This window comes from Helobdella robusta (genome assembly GCF_000326865.2).
Source record: "Helobdella robusta unplaced genomic scaffold HELROscaffold_15, whole genome shotgun sequence".
In the NCBI taxonomy this organism is placed as follows: Eukaryota; Metazoa; Annelida; class Clitellata; order Rhynchobdellida; family Glossiphoniidae; genus Helobdella; species Helobdella robusta.
Window position 1 is genome coordinate 3755073 of NW_008703839.1, and position 19595 is coordinate 3774667.

The window sequence follows — 19595 nt, forward strand, 5'->3', positions numbered from 1 at the left end:
CGTTTTACGAAAAGTATTGAGGTCAGAATTTTATTTTTTATGGCTGCTTTATGAATGGTGGTTAAATTTGCTTGGAAATACAAAATTATGCAAACGTCCCACTCTTGTCTGATTGAAAAAATGTTTACTTTGTCACATTGCTACATCGATCAGGTCAGGGGCAGGCGTGTTTTTGGAGCCTGGAAAATACCTGCTAATTTTTGTTAGAAAAAACTAATACAGGGCAAACCACGAGAAAGCACCTGCCATCAAATATTTGAGACCCCAACGAGCACAAGGGGGTCCGCAAAACTGACACAGACCCAATAATACATCTCCTCGCTTCTTGGTGTTGACAACTAATAATTTTTCAACTAAATTTACAATTTAATTCTTCTAATTATAATATTTTTTATAGGAAATTTAATTTTTCTTTCAAAATTTTTACGAGCGTTATTTGAAACTTCTCATATTTGGTGATTCTTGAGGCGAGACGAGAGTTTAATAAGTTTCCAACGTACAAAGGGCTTCAGTGTTATTCCATCACTTGATCATCCAGTCAACATCCATCCACGATTTATAACTTGCATCAGATAACATGGCCTTTCAAACAAGTGGTTTCTTATCACGCAGATTTGTTATGAAATTTTTATTAAATGATTATACATGCGTGTGTTATCGGTTAAATATTCAGCAATATATTTATAGCATTGGTTGTTTTTGAAGGAGATAATTTTTGCTGCACGTTTTTAATGCATGTTCTTCATCATTTCGGTTAATCATTTAGATGTTGTGTTACAGCTTTCGTCATATTACTAACATGTCGTCTTGAATATGTAGCCGTAACTTTTATTTAATGCTCTTTAAATGTTCCAGAAAATGAACTAAACCATTATGCTGCTTAAAATTTTGTATATTACATTATTGTAGTTAACGGTTTTGATTTGAAAAAAAATTAAATATGAAATAAAAACATCTTTGTCCAACATGCTCATTCAAAGATGTATGGTAAGTGTGATGTGCTTGTGTGTGTGTGTGTGTGTGTGTGTGTGTGTGTGTGTGTGTGGCGTGTATTTTGACGTGTGGTGTGTGGATGTGTGTTATTAATATTCAGCAGATCTGCATGTCGTGTTGACCAACTGAGACTGAGGCAACCTGTCCTCCAGCGGCATCATTCCTTTCAAGGACTTGCTAACCTTTGAGTCATACGGTCATATCTTGTCAATGAGCTAATTTTTTTATTAGTTAAGACAAAATGAAAAGTTTTTAGTTTTCTTTAATATCTTTCTACGTTACATTTTATTTGATAATGTATCAATGTTGTGAAATATGCGACGAAATGTGTTACAACTTGAGGCAGATATCGATCATGAGATTTAAAAAATCATTGAAATTCATCAAACACATTTTAACAAAAACTTATCAAAACATTAAAACTAACCCTCTCTACGTCCTGGAAAACGCGCAAGAAATTTTGACCAATCAACTTTTCGAGCATGGTGACCGTCCACTCCCTGTTGACGTAGAGATACTTCAGCAGGTCAGGAAACTTTGAGACGTCCTCCAATCCCACTGGCAGACTGTCATTCAACAATTTAAAGACTGCTGAATTCTTTATGAATGTGTTAATAATGTTTTGACGCTGTTTTGACGTGACAATGACTGAGTGAATAAATGACCTCCAAGCTGTAAAAGTGTGTCGTTATTAAACAAACATTACGATTCTATTCAAAAACTTTCAAAATTTTTTTGGCTTTATTGAAAACAGGGTGGCGTATTATCTTTTATGTTTTTGAATGACAGATTCAGAGCATAAAAATTTTAATAAAAACTTCTTTCATACAACTTTTAATTTTTCATTGAAATGCTTATGTCCTCAAATCAATGATTGAAAACAAATCCGGGAGGCTTTAACCCTTGACACAATTGTTGCGAATTTTCCAAATACATCGTCAATATATTTACAACACGAGTTGTCTTTTAAATAGAGAATTTTTTATGCATGTCGTTTTAACGGTTAATAACGACAAAATTAATTGGCCATTAATAAAAGTAAAAAATTCCTGGATGTTCACTTTTGACGAGTTAGCTCAGATGGTAAAAGTACCACGTCCTGCGTTGCTGTTTTGCTTGCGAAAAAACCATCTGCAAAAAACTCACAGAACTCTATGTGAGCTTAATACGGGGCTTTTCTGTATTACGTATGATTTTCACTTAGCAATAATAATCCAACAGTGAAATGCGTTGCTTCAAAACATCAATCCTAATGATGTGTGTATCTAACGAGAATGTTATTATGAAAAAGATGTTCGAACCTGGGCGTGCCATCGTAATCCGAACCAATGCCAACGTGGTCTATTCCGATCAGCTTGTATATGTACTCGAGGTGGTCTTGCAAGTTAAGAAATAAAGGATTGTTGTTTAATAGGTTTTCAAAGGTTACTTCATAATTTGATGACAATGATGAATGCTCTAATGAGGTTTATAGAATGATGGTAGATAGATGGAGGACAGAGGCATAGGCAAGGTATTTTTCGCCCAGGGACAAACTATAAAATTGGCGAGCCCTATCCATGTTTAATCCCATTTTTTATTACATTAACATTGTCAAAATTACTGTTTGTCAAAATTTATCACGAAATTTATTATTAATACTTCATATTTTTGATTTTTATCGTTCATTTTGACATGTAAAGTTTTTTGCTAAATAAAAAATTTTCTTCGTTATTTTGCTTGCGATAAGATTTTTACTCTTGTTGTGAAAGTTTTGTCAGCCTCATTTTTGCGCCCCCTGCACTTGGTCCCCGGGGACATATGTACCCGCGCCCCTATCTACGCCTCTGATTGATGATTAATAAATTAATAGTAAATCGTGAAAAAATTATTCGTGAATGTTGAAGTACGTAAAATATGAAAACTAATTGACCAATTAAATTTTAACATCAATGTGGACATAATTAAAATTGAAAATTTATATGCTCTAAAACTTAAAGAGCTACCAGCCACGCTCGATATTGATGCTTCTCCAGAAACATCGAGGAAAGAACTCGGGAAGGTTATCATTATGAGACCTTTGTTCTTTTTCTAGTCATAAAAATAAATTTCATTGATTAATTAGTCGATAAATAAGCCATTAAAGTCGTTTCAAATTAAAAAAAGTTTACGGACAATCTATATTCGACGCGCATGTTAAATTTGAATTAATTTAAAAACTTGAGAACTAGCCAGCAAGAGTAGAACATCGTCTTGAACGTTCCTGGTGTGAGGAGCAAGTTTGTAGCTGTTTGAATGGCTGAAGATGACAGGAGCCACGGAAGTCGCGAGGACATCCACCATGGCTGCCTTCGAAACGTGTGACATGTCAACTATCATTCCTAGGCGATTCATCTCACGGATTATATCCTGTGCGATGTTACATTGTACAAACATGCAACACAACCGCAAATGTATTAACATGTACTAAAGTTGCACACGAGCAGGTGATTATTTCTGAGTGACTTTTAGAAAGCGCATGCGTGTTGATGCGTAGGCACGTTTGAGTTTGTGTAAAAATGAACAGCAGATGAGAGAACCTTTCCAAACTGCGTCAGTCCTGCAACGTTGGTGGCATTGCGGTCTCGCAAATTGTTCGTCACCCTGCAACAACATTCGTTTCTCTTTTCAAATTGTTTTTAATTTTAAATTAATAAATTTTAAATTAACTAATTCATTAAAAATATTTTCAACAAATGTTTCTATAAACACTTATTGAACAAATATTGTAGATTGTCAACTGACCAGGGAGTGTCACAGTTGTGTGTCAAGGTCATATACCTGGTGCCCAGCTGGTACAACATTCGCAAAACTGACAGACTGCTGTCCAAACAATGACCACCCTCCACTCCTAGTAAGCTGCTAATTTTTCCTTTCTTGAACGTTTCTGTGATTTCTACGTTTTCATTATTTCATTTTTTTATGGTTCCTAATTAGCTATCCAAACAAACATTAACAAACAAACATTCGTTACGTAACATTCAAATGTCAAATGGCGTTTATTCTTCAAGACGAGCGCGTGCAAATGCATATTGTCATCCTAGTGGTAACATTAGTCGTCACTGAGTTCGCAAAGGTAAACCATCAAACTTTACAAAAATAATAGCCTACCATATGACAAACCTTGGCTTGAGTAGGCCATCTGCAGTTCGTTGGGGTATTTGTAAACGAAACGTTGAATGGTGTCCAGGTGCTCCAAGCAGGCTCTCACTGCATCCCTGTACTGCGTTGAACAACCAGCATACACCGCCCAAATCTGATGTTTTGTGTTTGTGTCCATTCATTTAAAGATGGAATCGGTAATTCAGTAGATGTTTGAAACGCTTACAAATCTGGTAAAAAAGTTGCAGTATGTTGAATGAGGAGAGTAAAAGTACACACTTATCTGACTTTATTAAAATCTTAATATGATGTAGGCTGCGTAAAAACCTAGCATGTCACATTATCTGATTGCTGGTTGGTCAACTAATGCATTGAAACCGAAAAACAAACGTTGACATAGCACGGAATGTTCACTTGTACCGCCAACTCTCAGCGAAGAAGATGGCAAAACTACAAAATTTAATTACAAAGTACGTCTTATAAAAAACAGTTTTTAATAACTTATATCTTATTTTAGCAAATTAGTATATGATTTGTCTAAACAATTTTATTTGTTAACAAAAATTTTTATGAGGACTTGACAGAAAATTTTGTTCTATTGGTTCCGAAAATAATAGGGACTTCCGATCATTTTCTGCACCAGTGTCCTCATACTTCGAAATTCAACCCTATGTTTGTTTGACAACCGACTACAACAAAAATGCAAATTTTTTTGATTTTTAAAATTTTTGCCTTAAATTAAAATTTTACCAAAAATTTTTAAATTTCAATCAATATTTTTGGCCTAACTTGTCGTACGTATGTAAATTTCAACAATAATTAAGTTCACTTGATATAATGAAAAAGTTATTTTATTATTTTCCTAAATTGCCATCCTATGTAAGTAAATTTTAATATTTTTAATTTTGTCCGCTAAAAACAGCGTATTCAAATCATTTATCTGGTCAAGTTGACCTAGTTTCTAAATTAATAACAATTTTTTTGAGTTAGATCCCATCAAAAAAGTATACATTCATAATTTTTACAAATCGAAATTTGTTTTTAAACTTTATTAGCTGCTTTAAATTGCTGTGAATGTAATTCACGTTCGGAGTAGAAATTTATTCAATAGAGTGTTCGACTGAGTTTGTTATATATGTGGTCTAATTTGAAGCAAGTGAAGCCCATCTGCTTGTCTCTAGGTCAACTCGTGACTGAACTTTTCTTCAAGCGGAAAAACGAACGTCTGATTTAGTTACGCTACAAAGCTAATTTATCAATTCGGTGGCTTCAATACTGAAAATTTTTCAAACTTTTGTGGCAAATTTATTGTCAGAAAAACATATACCGAAAATGAAAGTTAGTTCAGTTGCTAAATGCTATTAAACTTATTAGTTTCAACTATGTGGCAACAATCTTTTCCAGTTTGATGTCTTCCTAAAATTGTTATTGCTGTCAAAAACTAATTTGTATTCTGATATGGGAAGAAATTTAAAAAAAAACCTGAGCTCCGACACCACCCTGCTTCATTCTTTTGATGTCAGTGTGAACTTCGGTCCAATTTTGCAAGTCGAGGTCGTTAATTTTGTTCTTCTTACGCGCAAATATCTGGTGAGCCAAATCATTGTGGCTGAATTGGATTGGAGAAGGTGTTAAATTCATCACTGATTTGTGAACGGTCACGAAGTAAACGATTGAATGAACAAATAAAATAACTAATCTGTCAAGTCGAATAATATTAAAAATCTAGTTGAAGTTTATTAAAACCAACCCGTCAATAAGTGGAACACGTTTAAGCAGGTCGCCTATTACCTGGTCCGCATCATTTGAGGAAATAATAGCTGCAGCTGCAGGTGACATGGAAAGCACTGCCATCAAAATTAATAGATGCATATTCAAATTGTTTTGGTAAAACGTTTCAACAAAAGTAATTTCGAAGTAATTTTAATGAAGTGAACGCAATTTCTTCAGATCGGACTTTAGTTTGAGGCAGCTATTGGTTTAGCGTATATATGAAATATATTATATATATTTTAAATATATTATATATTGCCAAGGTTTTGTTTGCTATTTATAAGTAGAGATAAAATGTTCGATTTAAATAAGCACAACAAAGTTATCATTATCAGTCAACTACCTAGAGGATATCAATTTGAATTGAATGTAATTGTTTTAAAGATATGTATTTATAATCATGAACAATTGTCCAAGCGATAAAGATTAAAAAAATAATTAAAAAATGCAATGAATTTATGTCAAATGTCTGATAACAACGTTTTAAAGCCAATTAATAATTAAATTATTTCCCATTCAACATCCATAGAACCAGCAAAACGAAATGAAATAAAAATTCCCAATCTGTCATTTTAAATTTTGTTGATGGCAACATGTTGAAACACACTATTCACAGTCTTTTGTCTTACTTCTTCGTTTGCCTAGTTGTTGCCATTTTGTTGAAAACTTTTGCGATTTTATTGGTTATATTATTGAAATTTCTGAGAATTTTAATGAAATGACATTATTTGCATTGTTAGATGATTTTTTATTATGTTGATCGGTTAAAAGTGTTTGTCTTGCTGTTCTTTTGCTCTCGGAGTTTCTCCTGATAATTCAAGTCAAGACCAACAACTCTCAACATTGCTGGATGCTGGGTTTTAAAAAAATTAATTTATAAATTAGTTTATTAAATTGATGTGATGTTATTATTGTTAACTTTTATCAGTCGTAACTTATTTAAGCGTGTTTAATAAAAATTAGAGACCATTTTCTGATCAATACTAGCTTAGTTTAAGAACTATATTAGCAAGGTGAGTGACTTTTCTTTGGCAGTTTGGCCATGTTGCTTTAGTTTCTTAGTTATGGGAGGGTCCGTGTGTATTTGTGTGTGTGTGTTATATGGTATTGTATTTTATTCTCAACTTAATAAAGATTTTCTATTCTTAAGAACGCTTGCTTAATAGCTTAAGTTAAGCTTAGTTTTAAAACACAATACTACGGGGTGTGAGTCTTACACTTACTTACAGACACTTACGCTTACCACAAATAGCTAATTATACTGAATTGTTTGATTTTTCTATTGTATTCACTATTCATTCATGATGTAACGATAAAGTTCGTTGATTATTTTCATCTCTTAGAATGTAATATTTTAATAATAGTTTGAGTTAAATAAAATTATTAAATTCTATTGTATTATATTTTTTGGTATATTTTGTTTATGTTTGATTATGTTATATAATTTTTATATTATTAATTTACTTTTATTTTTTTTAAGAATTTATAGTTGAAACTTTTGATATCTTTTTGTTTTAATAATAATATTATATGGTGGTACTTCCTATAAACGACTTTGGAAATGTCATAGAAATCAGGTCTTAAAAGGGAAAGATCTTAAACAGGAAGTAAGCATATATAGAGTGACACTTAATGTGAAAACAATTCGTCAGAAACTAAATAATCGGAATGTGAAAGGGTCGCAAATGGGGAGGTCGTTAGGGAGAAATATTACTGAACCAATAAGAATAAAAGGTGACAAACCAAAGTATTATGAGATATATTTTACTAGAAACTTGGTAAATTTAATTTAATTTTAGTAAATATTGAGTTTTTAGAAAAATTATATCGATGCTTTGTAAAAAATTTTTAATGATATTTTACTTTCTCGACTACTTAACTTATTAATAAGCTTATGTCACGAAATGTTGTTCACTTTTAACGTGAGTTCATTTGCATACAACATGCATACAATTAATTTATTTTACATACATACAAAACAAAGCAATATTTTTTCATACACTTATGTAAAAGACTGGTAAAAACAAATAGATATGTCTCCAGCCATTAAAAGAAAATGTTATTTTTCTGAAAAGTAATGTTGTGGAAAGTTTTGACACTGAAGCAGAAAATCTCTGAGACTATCCTGGTTTGGTGTTGTCATAAAGCGGATTTCTTCGTGTCGCCAGGTAAGAAAAAGGATCAAGGAAGTAGATTTCAAGAATAAATATTTTTTTGTTGTGTCATATAGTTAGATGACAGAAATACTTGAAATTCAAAAAGATTAATTTTTGAAGAGTAGTCAGTAATAATGGTTTGCTTAATTAAGTAATTAGGAGGCATTAGAATATATTATAAGATCAAATGGTCTGTCTTCTGACATGTGTAAAACTTTTTCTAATGTTTGTAGAGTTATTTCATGGCTTTATTTAGATCTGAAGTTTAATTTTTCAGTTTTATCAACCATCTGTCAAATTTTTGTTCTCTGAGTTAAATGCTACTTACTTTTTTGTTCATTTCATTAGCTTAAAATGTTGATAAATAATTAATCTTAACTCAAGTTTATTTATTTCTTGTGTATGATAAATTATAAAACAGTTGATACATGGATGCTACTCCACTATCTGGACAGTTGTGTCTTGTTTATTTATTTTTTTAACATCACCTTGTTGAAATCAATAAACTTTGCTCTGACTTGTATGCCTTTCTTTGTTTTTCTGTTTTTAGTATGATCTGAAATAAATGTATGTTGAGGGGATGCAACAGATTTGAATTATGTGGCAAGTGTTTCTTGGATGTAATTATTAAGTTCTGGTGTTGCTTAAACATTTGTGATAAGTCACCAATGTCATCGCTAATTTAGTATCTCTCCCTTATCTATGCCATGCTCTTTATGTTTTTGACTTTGATTGCATGATATATCTATTTGTTTTCATTGTTATCAAATCCATAATTTCAAAAGAATTCCTTATATATAGTGCTAGTCAATAGTTATTGAGAAGGGCCTGGTAAAATATTACCAGCATACATTTTATTAGTTCGCAGAATGCCACATTTCACTGTCGAAGTTTCTTGATTTGAAGACTCATCATAATTTTCACTTTGTGATTCATCAATTATGAATTTTTTTCACTATAATATATTTTCTGCCTATCCATGTTTAAAGAATTTTTCAAATATACTGACTTCATAGATGAACTTTCTGGAACTGTTAGTTTTTATTTGGGAAGACAAGTGTGAGTTCACGAGAGATTTATTAAGGAGCCATTAATTTTGCGCAAATCCATTTTCTTTTAGATTACATAGAGTTAATAGAAATAATAATTTTTAAGATTGAATATGTTAACTTAACTTTACAGTGGTTTTGGTATTTTTTCATTACAAGGGAATAAGCTTATTCCTTTCTTTCGCTACCTCTAATTCATGCTTGTAATAAATGACAGGTATTAAATGTGAATGCAGTCTATGTATTTGTGTTTGTTTCAATTATTTCAAATTTTATCTATTATTTGATAACAAATAATTTATTATTTATTCTATCTAGATTCTACTGACTTGGATATTTTAAAGCTGTGCCTATGCTTTCTCTCTAAAGTTGTGGATATATTCATATATATATATATTTAGTCATCAGCCATCGGTTTGTTGTATTGAAAAATTATTTTTTTGAAAATATTCTCAATCTCAGGGATAAATATGGATAACAATAATCTTATAATGAAAGGTGAGAGGAGAAGTTTTTATGCTTTTTGATTTGTTTATTGATAAAATTAACCTATACATTCAGTTAGTTATTGGGCGACTTGGTGTATTTTCAGAAATAAATATATGTTACAATCGCTAGATGGCGAAAGCGTTTTAATACATTTTAAAAGCCACAGTGCACATAACAGATTTGCTTGCTACATACAGTAGTTTAAATTTTACGATTTCATTCACTAGGTGCTGCAGTCTTTAGTGTTTTCCTATTTGTACGGCTTGCTGTCTCATGTTTTTCAGTTAATATAAATTTGAAAAAATTCAGTAATGATTAAATATCTAATAAACTTATTTGCATTGATTAAAATTTTTCCCTGTGCTATAATTAATTTAAAATTTGCTTAAATGAATTGTAAACCAAGTGTGGCATATTGTGTTGAAATTTTTAAAATTTGATTTAGTTTTTAATTTAAGCAGGCAACATGTAAATCTGGTGTATAAATTATGTTTCCGCATTTTTATATATGATTCACCTAAAAGCTTTGATTAAAAATAATTGAAATGCTTTATTTGTTTTGAAAGCATTTTGTGATGCTTTCTATATATATTTCTATACCTTCAATCAATTAATTATGTCATCAATCATCTTTTCCAGTGTAATATATTTTTTACACCACACACACATTCATTTAAATATATATTCGTATATATGTGTGTGTGTGTGTACAATTTTATTTGGGTAGGTGTGTGCCAGTTTGCCTTTGTTTATCTTTCCTCATTTTTCACTCATTTTTATTTGTATTTGTCTCATTTGGTTGCTTGAATCTTTTATTTAATTTATTAGTTTTTTGCTTGTCCCTCATTTGTTAAAATATTTTTTCAAATAAGTATTTAAATGAACAAATATTTTTCAGTTTATTTCTAACTTATTTTGAAATTCTATTTTCCATTTCATTTTCCCACTTATTGCCTTTAAACTAATGCTCTTAAGCACAAACAAAGTTTAGAGCTAGTTATATGATTTCCTTCTTTGAAAAATGCTTTGAACAGTGTTGAGATCAGTTTAGTTTCAAAAATTTATTTGATAAGTTGTTTACAAGATCTGCAAAATCATCATGTGGCTTTCAGTTTTTCTCACTTCCATTTTTAATTTTTAAAATGAGTGTTGGTTAGCGACTTAAATTAAGATTTTTAGCATTCTCTATTCAAAATATTTTGAAATTAGCATCAAATGATTGTTTCATTTGTTATTTAAATACTTAAGTTTTTTTGCCTGAGCACTTCATATTTTAAATGTATTCGGTTGACTTTTGTAAGGCTTATTCTCTCTTAATTTTATTGAAAACGAAAGTTGTTTAAAATCTCGTGTGTTGGGAATATTCTACTCAAAAATGCGCCATTGATTTTTGATTAAATTTTTTTTAAACTTCAAATATTACATGTTCAGCTAGTTAACTTGCCCCTTAAGTTAGCTCAATTATTTCCTGTCGGTTGTCTCCAGCCAAAAAGAACAAAATGATTTGTCACTATCTGTTTCCGTCTTTCACAATCTCTTCTCGTATTGCTCTAGTTCTTTCAGTAGTTCTCACATATAATGATAGCCCAGCTCTTTTCAAACCTTGACTAAGACACTTGTTCCATCTCGTTTTAGGTTTGCCTTTTAATTTTTTTCCCTCTGGTTGATAATTCCAGATTTTTTTAGTTGTTCTGAACTCTTCCATCCTCATCTTATGTCCTGTCCACTTCAATCTCCTTTCTTAATCACATCACTAATATTCATTTGTCTTGTTTTTACCTGATTTTCTCATTTGTGACATGATCTTTGTAGCCAATTCACATCATTCTTCTAATCCTCATGTTCTTGCAGGTATCCAACTTTTTACCCATGGTTCTCGTTAATGCCCATGACTTAGCTTCATATATAAAAAAATGGGACCATCATGGCATCGTAAGTTCTTAGTTTGACTTTTAATCCAATGTCATGTTTTTTGAAAACTTTGAAATATATCTCTGAAATACTCTTCCTGCTAGTGCTTTCCTTCTCCTCACTTCCTCCTCTATTCCACCTGCGTTGTTAATATGACTTCCTAAATAAATAAATTCTGATTCTATTTCTATTTCATCTCCATTCACTTTCACCTGTGGCTGTGGTCTGTATGTCTTTGTGATTGGCATTACCTTTGTTTTCTAAATGTTTATATTCAGACCCAATTTTTCATTTTCTTGTTGTAAAACCTCAGTTAGCCATTCAGAAAGCACTTGGTCATTAGGTTCATGTCATCTGCGTATTCTGCATCCTGCATATTTATTGGGACCATGCTTTTTCCTAGATCCTCAAGCTTTTCCAGTTTTTTCAGCATGTAGTCCAGAATGATATTGAATAAGATACATGTTATTGTATAATAATAATGATGCTGAATAAGACATTTATTATTTTTGTTATTGCATGCTTATTTGTTCTTTGCTGCCTAGGTGCAGGCTTTTTGTATTTGTGTTGATGGTCAGCGTTCATGGCACAAGTTATGTAGGTGGTTCCAAATTTGTTATTAATAGTGAGGAGCAACAGATTATAAATTATGTATGTCTTCTACTGGAACAACATTTTACCTTTGTACTTTTTAATTCCTATTTTTGTTTACAGCACCCTTATAAAATTTTTCTTAAAATTGAAGTTTTTTAATGCAAATAGTTCCTATGTGTTTTTACTGATAACTGATAAATCTTTATTCTTTTAATCATCTCCATAAAATGGTTATATTTACCCAATTTTATGTCACATGAGTGTAATTTTAATTGGAGAGCTACATAGTGAAGTATTGCCTTTGTTGGCACATACATAGCAAATACACGTATATATTTCTTTTTTGGACGACGGGATAGTGGAATGGTTAAGGTGCCTGGCAGTGTTGATATGATGTATGAGTTCGTATCTAAAGAAATCCCTGCCTATCACATGCAAAAGTTTGTGATGTGTTGGTTCAAGATTTATCAGTTATCAGCAAAAGATTGCTGCCGAGCTAGCATACCCAACTAAAGAAACTTGCTTAACAAAATGTAAAGCTTAAAAAAAATTAATCAAAAACTTTGGTCTGTTTGAGTATATTTTCATAAAACGCTTTAATAAATTTATCAAATAAATTTATCAAATAAATTTATCAACGATTATTTTGTATTGATAATGCTTAGACCAAAAAATGTGCATGCTACATAAAATATTTTCCAAAATTTTTTCATTGAACGTTTTCATTGAACGTCAGGTTTACAGATTTCAAACTAGACAAACTGAGCTATGATTTTTTTTCGAGTCTAGTATTGTGTGAATATATGCACGCATATTGCAAATAGGAAACTGCATATTCGTTTATAATTGATATGCAGGTTGAAAAATTGTTATTACCAACCACTTATTGCAAATACCATGTGCTCTAAAATGTGTACTGTACATAGAATTAAACAGAATAATAATGGAGTGAGTTATATGTTTAATATGAGAACATATAAGCATATGTAAAAGCAGAACAATGAACTCACACTGATATAAACGAATGGAGGCACACACATGCATGTGTACATGCTTGCTAACATACATAGTTGCTTATATGTATGCTTGTATTTATACATACACTTATACAAATACTATGTATATATTTTTATATAGTTTTACTTGCATGTTTATATATGTATACAAGCAAGCAAGCCAGCTGTAGCTATTCTGCTCTCTATTTCTATACTAAGCTTATGGATTCTTAGTTGGATTCAAAACAAATGATCCTGCTGCTGCTTAATATTGTATATATATATATTTTTATATATAAATATATTATCTTATATCAACGAATATTTACAAATGAACGATCTATACATATATATGTGTGCATGTATGTATATATACAGAAACCTAGATTTTTGCATTTATAAATAAGTGTTCATCCATGTACTTTATATGCTGTATGCTTCTTTCAACAGTGTGTATGCAAATGTATAATTATATATACTGAGCTGTGGATGAATGTATGTGTTTATGTAGATATGTATGTACATAAGTCTTTTGTGCATGTTTTTGTGTACATACCTTCATGCTGATTTACATAAAGGCAGTTGTAGTAATGATACTTTCATACAACTCAATGCATTTTATTATTTAAGTGCCAATAAATTGCCATCTAATTTAAATAAATATTTATCATCATTGTTTTTGAAACTTAGCTCCACAGCTCAACTTCAATTTATAAAATTTTTACAAATTAATGATAATTTGTGTAATAAATTTATTTTTTATTTCATTTTCATTCATTTACTTTTAAGTAAATCTTTTATGTCAATGTTTCAGTAATTCACTATCACATATCTAAAACTTTGAATCTAAAAAGTTTTTATCAAATTAAATGCAATAGACTGAAATCTCGAATTGATATAAATGACATACTATTTTATCTGAAGAATATCATTGTTTCTAACTTGTTGTATACACTCAGTAAATGAAAAATGTTAACAGAAATATCTGTATGTGAAGAAAGCCAAAAAGAAATGATTGTTCTTAAGATTTGAAAAGAGTAGTAAAGTTTGTCACAGCCATTGAGGTATACATCATTTGACAAAGGAACATTAATTAAGCCAATATCTAAATTACATTTTGAGATGTAGGTGGGCTAGAAATTCCGTTTCCACATCATGGCCTAAATCCCAAAAGATGTAAATTTCCTGAATCTAATGCTAGCTTCTTTGTATAACAACAACAAACAGTAATTAGACTTGATTGGGATGTTTATATGATATTCAGGAAAGTAAACCTACTAAGCTGTCAGAATAACCTTGGATAATGTTCAGTTTATTATGGTTACTTAAATGAAAATATATTTTAAGTATTTTTTAAACTTCAGAATATTTTTCTATTTTATATAATTGCTTTTTTTAAAATTTGGTATGTAATGGCCAGAATAAATTTAATTGATTTTTTATGATTATTTTATTAAATGACACTACTAATTCAAGTTGCCAACCATAAAATGATTACCTGAAAATATTCATTTACAAATTATAACAGTTATATTGTTCTAAGGAACTCATGAGTTATTTTGATTGGCAATTAATTCACTATAAGTTTTCATGAAAGACTTTAGTTAACTATAATTTATAAGTAAATTATAGTTTCTAAGTGTTTTCAGCAAGATCTTTTTGATGTTATAATAAAAGCACATAAATTCAATTTTTTGTGACACATGACAGGTTTAAAATAATTTCATCCAATCATTGGTTAAATTTCTGTCCATACTATATTTCATTAAGTGTTCATAATAGTATTTACATTTTTTAAACTCATTCCTACACTATAATCTATCTCTTTTGTTAAGATTTTTGTACTTTTAGTCTTATTTATTTATTTATAAATTATTTTGCTGCAAATTTGTTTAAAATTAAATTTAAACCTCAGAAGTTTAAAATGGCAAAAAGTTTCAAATAGCGTTTAGTGCGAAAATGCTTATTAATTAGATTTTCTTTTGATGCTGATTGAATCACTTTTTTGATGTAGTGTAGAGGTTATTAAAATTATTTTTGTCTTCAAACGGATTTGTTTTTATGGAAAATAAGACAATTTACAGAAAAGAGTGGAAGAAAGTTCTATTTGATATAATCAAATTGGGGAGTATGGTTATTAGTAGCTTAATTATTCTCATATTTATATAATCTAAGATTATTCATTATCTTTATCTTTTTGATTGGAGTTGCTTGTTTGTTGAATTAAAAAAATCAATTGAGCTTTGAATTGTTGAGTTTGGAAGATGATACAAATGATAGATTTTAGAAAAGTGTAGGTTTGCTTTTGATGTAAAGCAATTTTAGAGAAATTCCAAAAAACCAATAGCCATAATAAAGGTGTGAAAAGATTGTGGTAAGACTTGAATTTGACAAAGTTATTTATAAATTAAAAATGGATATTTTTAAAGGTTATATTTGTTTATATAAAGCAAACTATATTTTTGTGCAAGCACAAGGGCAATGTCCATTTACTAGCTCTCATTTTATCAGTAAACATTAGTAATGTTGTATAAAACATTAACTACTTTAAAATGGCAAATTAAATTTTAATACTATTTTTAAATAAGTGAACCACAATATCTGGTCAATCTATTTATAAATGATCAAATTGTCATTACTTTTCAAATAAAATTAATTTTTTTGACAGCCATTATTTGAATACCATTATTTTTCTGTAAAATATATTCACCTGTTTATCATTATCTTAATACCTTTATTTTTGTGTAAAATATATTTACATATTAATCATAAGACAAAAAAGTGGCTCATGACTGACTATTTGCTAGCTGGTTTATCTGTGCTAAAATTATTTCAAAATTAAATTTTGAATCATATGTTAACATAAATGCCTCAAGTTTGGAATATTTTTATGAATTTGTATAATTGTGTTTCAATGTAAAACGTCATGTTGTCAATAAAATATTTTTAATAAATTACCTATTATTACATTAGCTGCTCCAGCAAAAGTGATGGATTGGTTTAAAGAAGATGTCTTTCGGTTGATTGATTTATACAGAGATAGGCCATGTCTCTGGGACAATGATGATATAGATCGTCGTGATAGAAATCGTAAGGATGAGTGCTGGAATGAAATAGCTGACTTACTACAAGTCGACAGAGCCGAAATTGAAAGGAAAATGAAGTCACTTTCAACACAGTTTTACAGAGAATACAAACGTAAGATGAAAATTGAAGCTGAAACTGGTTCAGATGAAGGCTTCAAATCTAAGTGGTTTGCCTATGAGAGACTCTCCTTTCTTAGTAGAAGAGTTAGAGACAGACCAACTATTTGTTATTATGGATCGGAAGTTTGTTTATTATTTCTATTTATTTTTACAATTCAGTTGTTTTAAGTAATATTGAAGAAGAAAATTTGTTAATGAATTTTAGAATGACAAATTTCCTACAAAATTGACGAGAAATAAATTAAACAAATGTGCATTGATGACATCACAATGTCAAGCAATTTTTTTTATTCATTGAATTCTTTACCCTGTATTTAGTTCTCTTTGTTTATAATCTGTTGGTTTTTTATTATTAATGAATTAATCCTTTAATTATTGCACTAATTTTTATTAAACAAGGAAGTAGAGAATGGGGCTTCAGGAGAGGATGGTTTCAATGACATGATCAAGTTTGGTCAGATGGTAGACGAAAATTTCACAAATAACGAACAGTCTTGTTTTTCACTGGATGAAAATAACACGCCTAAATCACAAAATAACAACATTAACAACATCATTAATAATATCACTAACAATAGTCATACCACCACCAACAACAACAACAACAGCAGCAACAATTCTAACAGTGGTAGCCACGGTGTGAAAAGAAAATATTCTCAGGACACATTTTACGACGAACATTTCAACCACAATAACAACCACAACAACCCTGTCCACAACAACACGCCTAGCACACCGCCATCGCACAACAGCACAATAGTTAACAACAACAACAACAGTAGCAACATTAGTAGCAACAACAACAACATGTTCAACAACAAAGATGAATTTCAAATATATGGTGAGTTTGTTGCCTGCAAATTGCGCAGTCTACCCTCGCAGTTATTGCGAAGCACAGTGCAACATCGCATCAGTGACGTCATCTACCAAGCGGAAATAGGGAATTTTGATAATTATAACGTTAATTCAGGCAGCGCTTATGATTATCATTCTCCCAGGCAATCTTGCAAAAAAGAATTATGATGTATATTGTTAACATATCAAGAAAAAATTTTGTTTCATACATTATTTTATCTTTCTTGATGGCTTGTTTTTTTTCTATTCACTATATTAAACAAATAAATTTTTGATGGAATTTGTTATTAGTTAACTGTTGATTATTTTTCAAAATTTTGATGTTTTTCTGGAAATGGCATTTTTGGGAATTTAATAATAATTCATTGATAGAGAGAGAGAGAGAGGAGAGAGAGAGAGAGAGAGAGAAAGAGTATAATCATGACAACATGGCATGAAGTTTGTTGGAATGAATGCATGTTAACTGTGTGGACTAACATTTAAATGAGGCAATGCAATTTTTATTTGGCTTGCCTCCTATACGTTTTGCTCAATTTGTGGCTTTTTGTTTATATTTGCATTATAACTCAAATTTAAGAGAAAATGTACATGTCTAAATAGTTAAAATAAGGCTAACCCTAACCCTAAAATTTATAGATCATAAAACTAAAAGTTAAACAACAACAAACAACAACACACGTTTAGACAACATTTTCCCCGAGATCAGGGGTTGCCGTTTGGCTACCTATGATGAAACCGAAATACCCCTCGACGCCATCCACATCTGTCACTCGCCTCAGTATCACGCAACCCCGCTTTCACCCTGTCCTTCTCCACCTGCTCTCTCCATCCCAATCGCGGACGACCCCTTCCTACCACTCCTTCAATCTCGAACTCCAACGCTCGCCTAATCCCGACCCTTTCATCCCTTCTCAACACATGTCCATACCACCGCAATCTCGATCTCCTTATCAATGTCACAATGTCCTCATTCAGTCCCATCATTGACATCAGCTCTGTACTACTCCTCCTATCCTTCACTTTAACCCCACACATCATCCTCACCATAGCTCTTTCAGCCCTCTGCAGTACACTTTCCTCCTCTCTCCTCAACACCCAAGTTTCACCACCATATACCATCGCTGCTCTCACACATGCTTTATATACCCTCCTTTTCATCTTCACTGACCATTTTTTTCCACACAATACCCCACCCAGCTCCCTAAATTTCATCCATCCTATACGAACTCTAGCCGTAACTGCGCTCAAACATCCTCCATCCGCGTTCAGCTTATCCCCTAAGTAAACAAAGCTTTCCACTCTTTCAATACCACCACTCAACCCCGTCCTTGCGTCCCTCCTATTAATCACACCATGAACACATTTCTTACATTAGAACGTGCCTTCCACCTTTTTCAGTGTCCCCCTCACACCACTATATCTCTTATGCACCCATTTCTGACATCCTATACACAATACCGAGTTAGCCTTCACTCTCCTGTCACATACCCCACAGGGGTCTATTTTACTTATCACTCGCTCCGCACCTTTCCCACTCACCATTACCTTCGTCTTACCAATATTAACTTTTAACCCTTTCTTTTCAATAACACTTTTCCATCTGTCAAATTTTAACTGCAATTCTTCCATGCTATCAGCCATCAAGACTAAATCATCTGCATACAAAATCTCAAATAACAACCCCTCCATTATGTTTCCACACACAACATCCATCACAATTGCAAACAGAAACGGTTATAACACTGATCCTTGGTGCACTCCTACCTTAACACTAAAAGCGTCCGACATCCCCCTTCCAACCCTCACCTTTGTCTTTGCCCCTTCATACAGCTGCATCACAGCTTTAACATGTCTCTCATTCACTCCTTTCTTCCTCAACGCCCATTCAATGACCTTCCTCGGTACTCGATCAAAAGCCTTTTCTAGATCCACAAAGCACATGTACAATCTTCGTTTCTTCTTTCTATAATTCTCCTGCAACATTCTCACCATGAACAACGCATCCACCGTTCCCCTACCAAGCATAAACCCACACTGCATTTCATTAACTGTCACCATATTTCTCAACCTCCTCTCAAACACCCTCTCCACTACCTTCATTCCGTGCTCTAGCAATTTCACACCCCTATATGACCCACAATCTCTCACATCTCCTTTGCCCTTATACAACGGCACCAACACACTGTGTCGCCAATCCTCAGGTATACCTTCATCATCAAACATACTGTTAGCAATTCTTATCATAACTTCAATTCCTATCACCCCACTCGCTTTTATATGTTCTGCCGCCACTTCCGAAACCCCTGTCGCCTTACCTAGTTTCATTTCTCTAACTGCTTTCTCTACTTCCTCCATCGTCACCTTCGCTATAGGTCCGTGTGTGACCGCGGATTCCACATCTCCATCCCACTCATTCTCTTCATTCATCAACCTTTCCATATGAGCTTTCCACAC

At 31.7% G+C, this 19595-nt stretch overlaps 3 protein-coding genes across 3 annotated transcripts; 1 reads left to right on the forward strand and 2 right to left on the reverse strand.

Annotated features, from left to right (window-relative positions):
- Positions 1 to 875: 875 nt before the first annotated feature.
- Positions 876 to 6060, reverse strand: HELRODRAFT_185405 (hypothetical protein). Its single transcript, XM_009015327.1, has 10 exons — positions 5864 to 6060; positions 5596 to 5722; positions 4135 to 4267; positions 3757 to 3907; positions 3552 to 3615; positions 3205 to 3381; positions 2979 to 3063; positions 2295 to 2370; positions 1421 to 1559; positions 876 to 1175 (listed from the first exon to the last, which is right to left on the reverse strand). Exons 1-10 carry the CDS (start codon positions 5983 to 5985, stop codon positions 1083 to 1085), a joined length of 1167 nt encoding a protein of 388 aa, XP_009013575.1. The 5' UTR covers positions 5986 to 6060; the 3' UTR covers positions 876 to 1082.
- Positions 6061 to 11090: 5030 nt separating this feature from the next.
- On the reverse strand, positions 11091 to 11924 carry HELRODRAFT_169534 (hypothetical protein; the record flags this gene model as incomplete). The annotated part of the gene is made up of 3 exons (XM_009015328.1): positions 11091 to 11237; positions 11501 to 11630; positions 11824 to 11924. The coding sequence occupies 3 exons, from the start codon at positions 11922 to 11924 to the stop codon at positions 11091 to 11093; spliced, it is 378 nt and encodes a 125-aa protein (XP_009013576.1).
- Positions 11925 to 16070: 4146 nt separating this feature from the next.
- HELRODRAFT_169535 (hypothetical protein) lies at positions 16071 to 17309 on the forward strand (the record flags this gene model as incomplete). Its single annotated transcript, XM_009015329.1, has 2 exons — positions 16071 to 16409; positions 16686 to 17309. The coding sequence occupies 2 exons, from the start codon at positions 16071 to 16073 to the stop codon at positions 17307 to 17309; spliced, it is 963 nt and encodes a 320-aa protein (XP_009013577.1).
- Between the last annotated feature and the right edge of the window lie 2286 nt (positions 17310 to 19595).

Coding starts and splice junctions, on each gene's coding strand:
- HELRODRAFT_185405 (XM_009015327.1), bottom strand. CDS start 5,985: ATGCATCTATTAATTTTGATGGCAGTGCTTTCCATGTCACCTGCAGCT. Junction 1,560..2,294: donor GATTACGATGGCACGCCCAG/GTTCGAACATCT, acceptor GTTGAATGACAG/TCTGCCAGTGGGATTGGAGG. Junction 1,176..1,420: donor TTTTCCAGGACGTAGAGAGG/GTTAGTTTTAAT, acceptor TATGACTCAAAG/GTTAGCAAGTCCTTGAAAGG.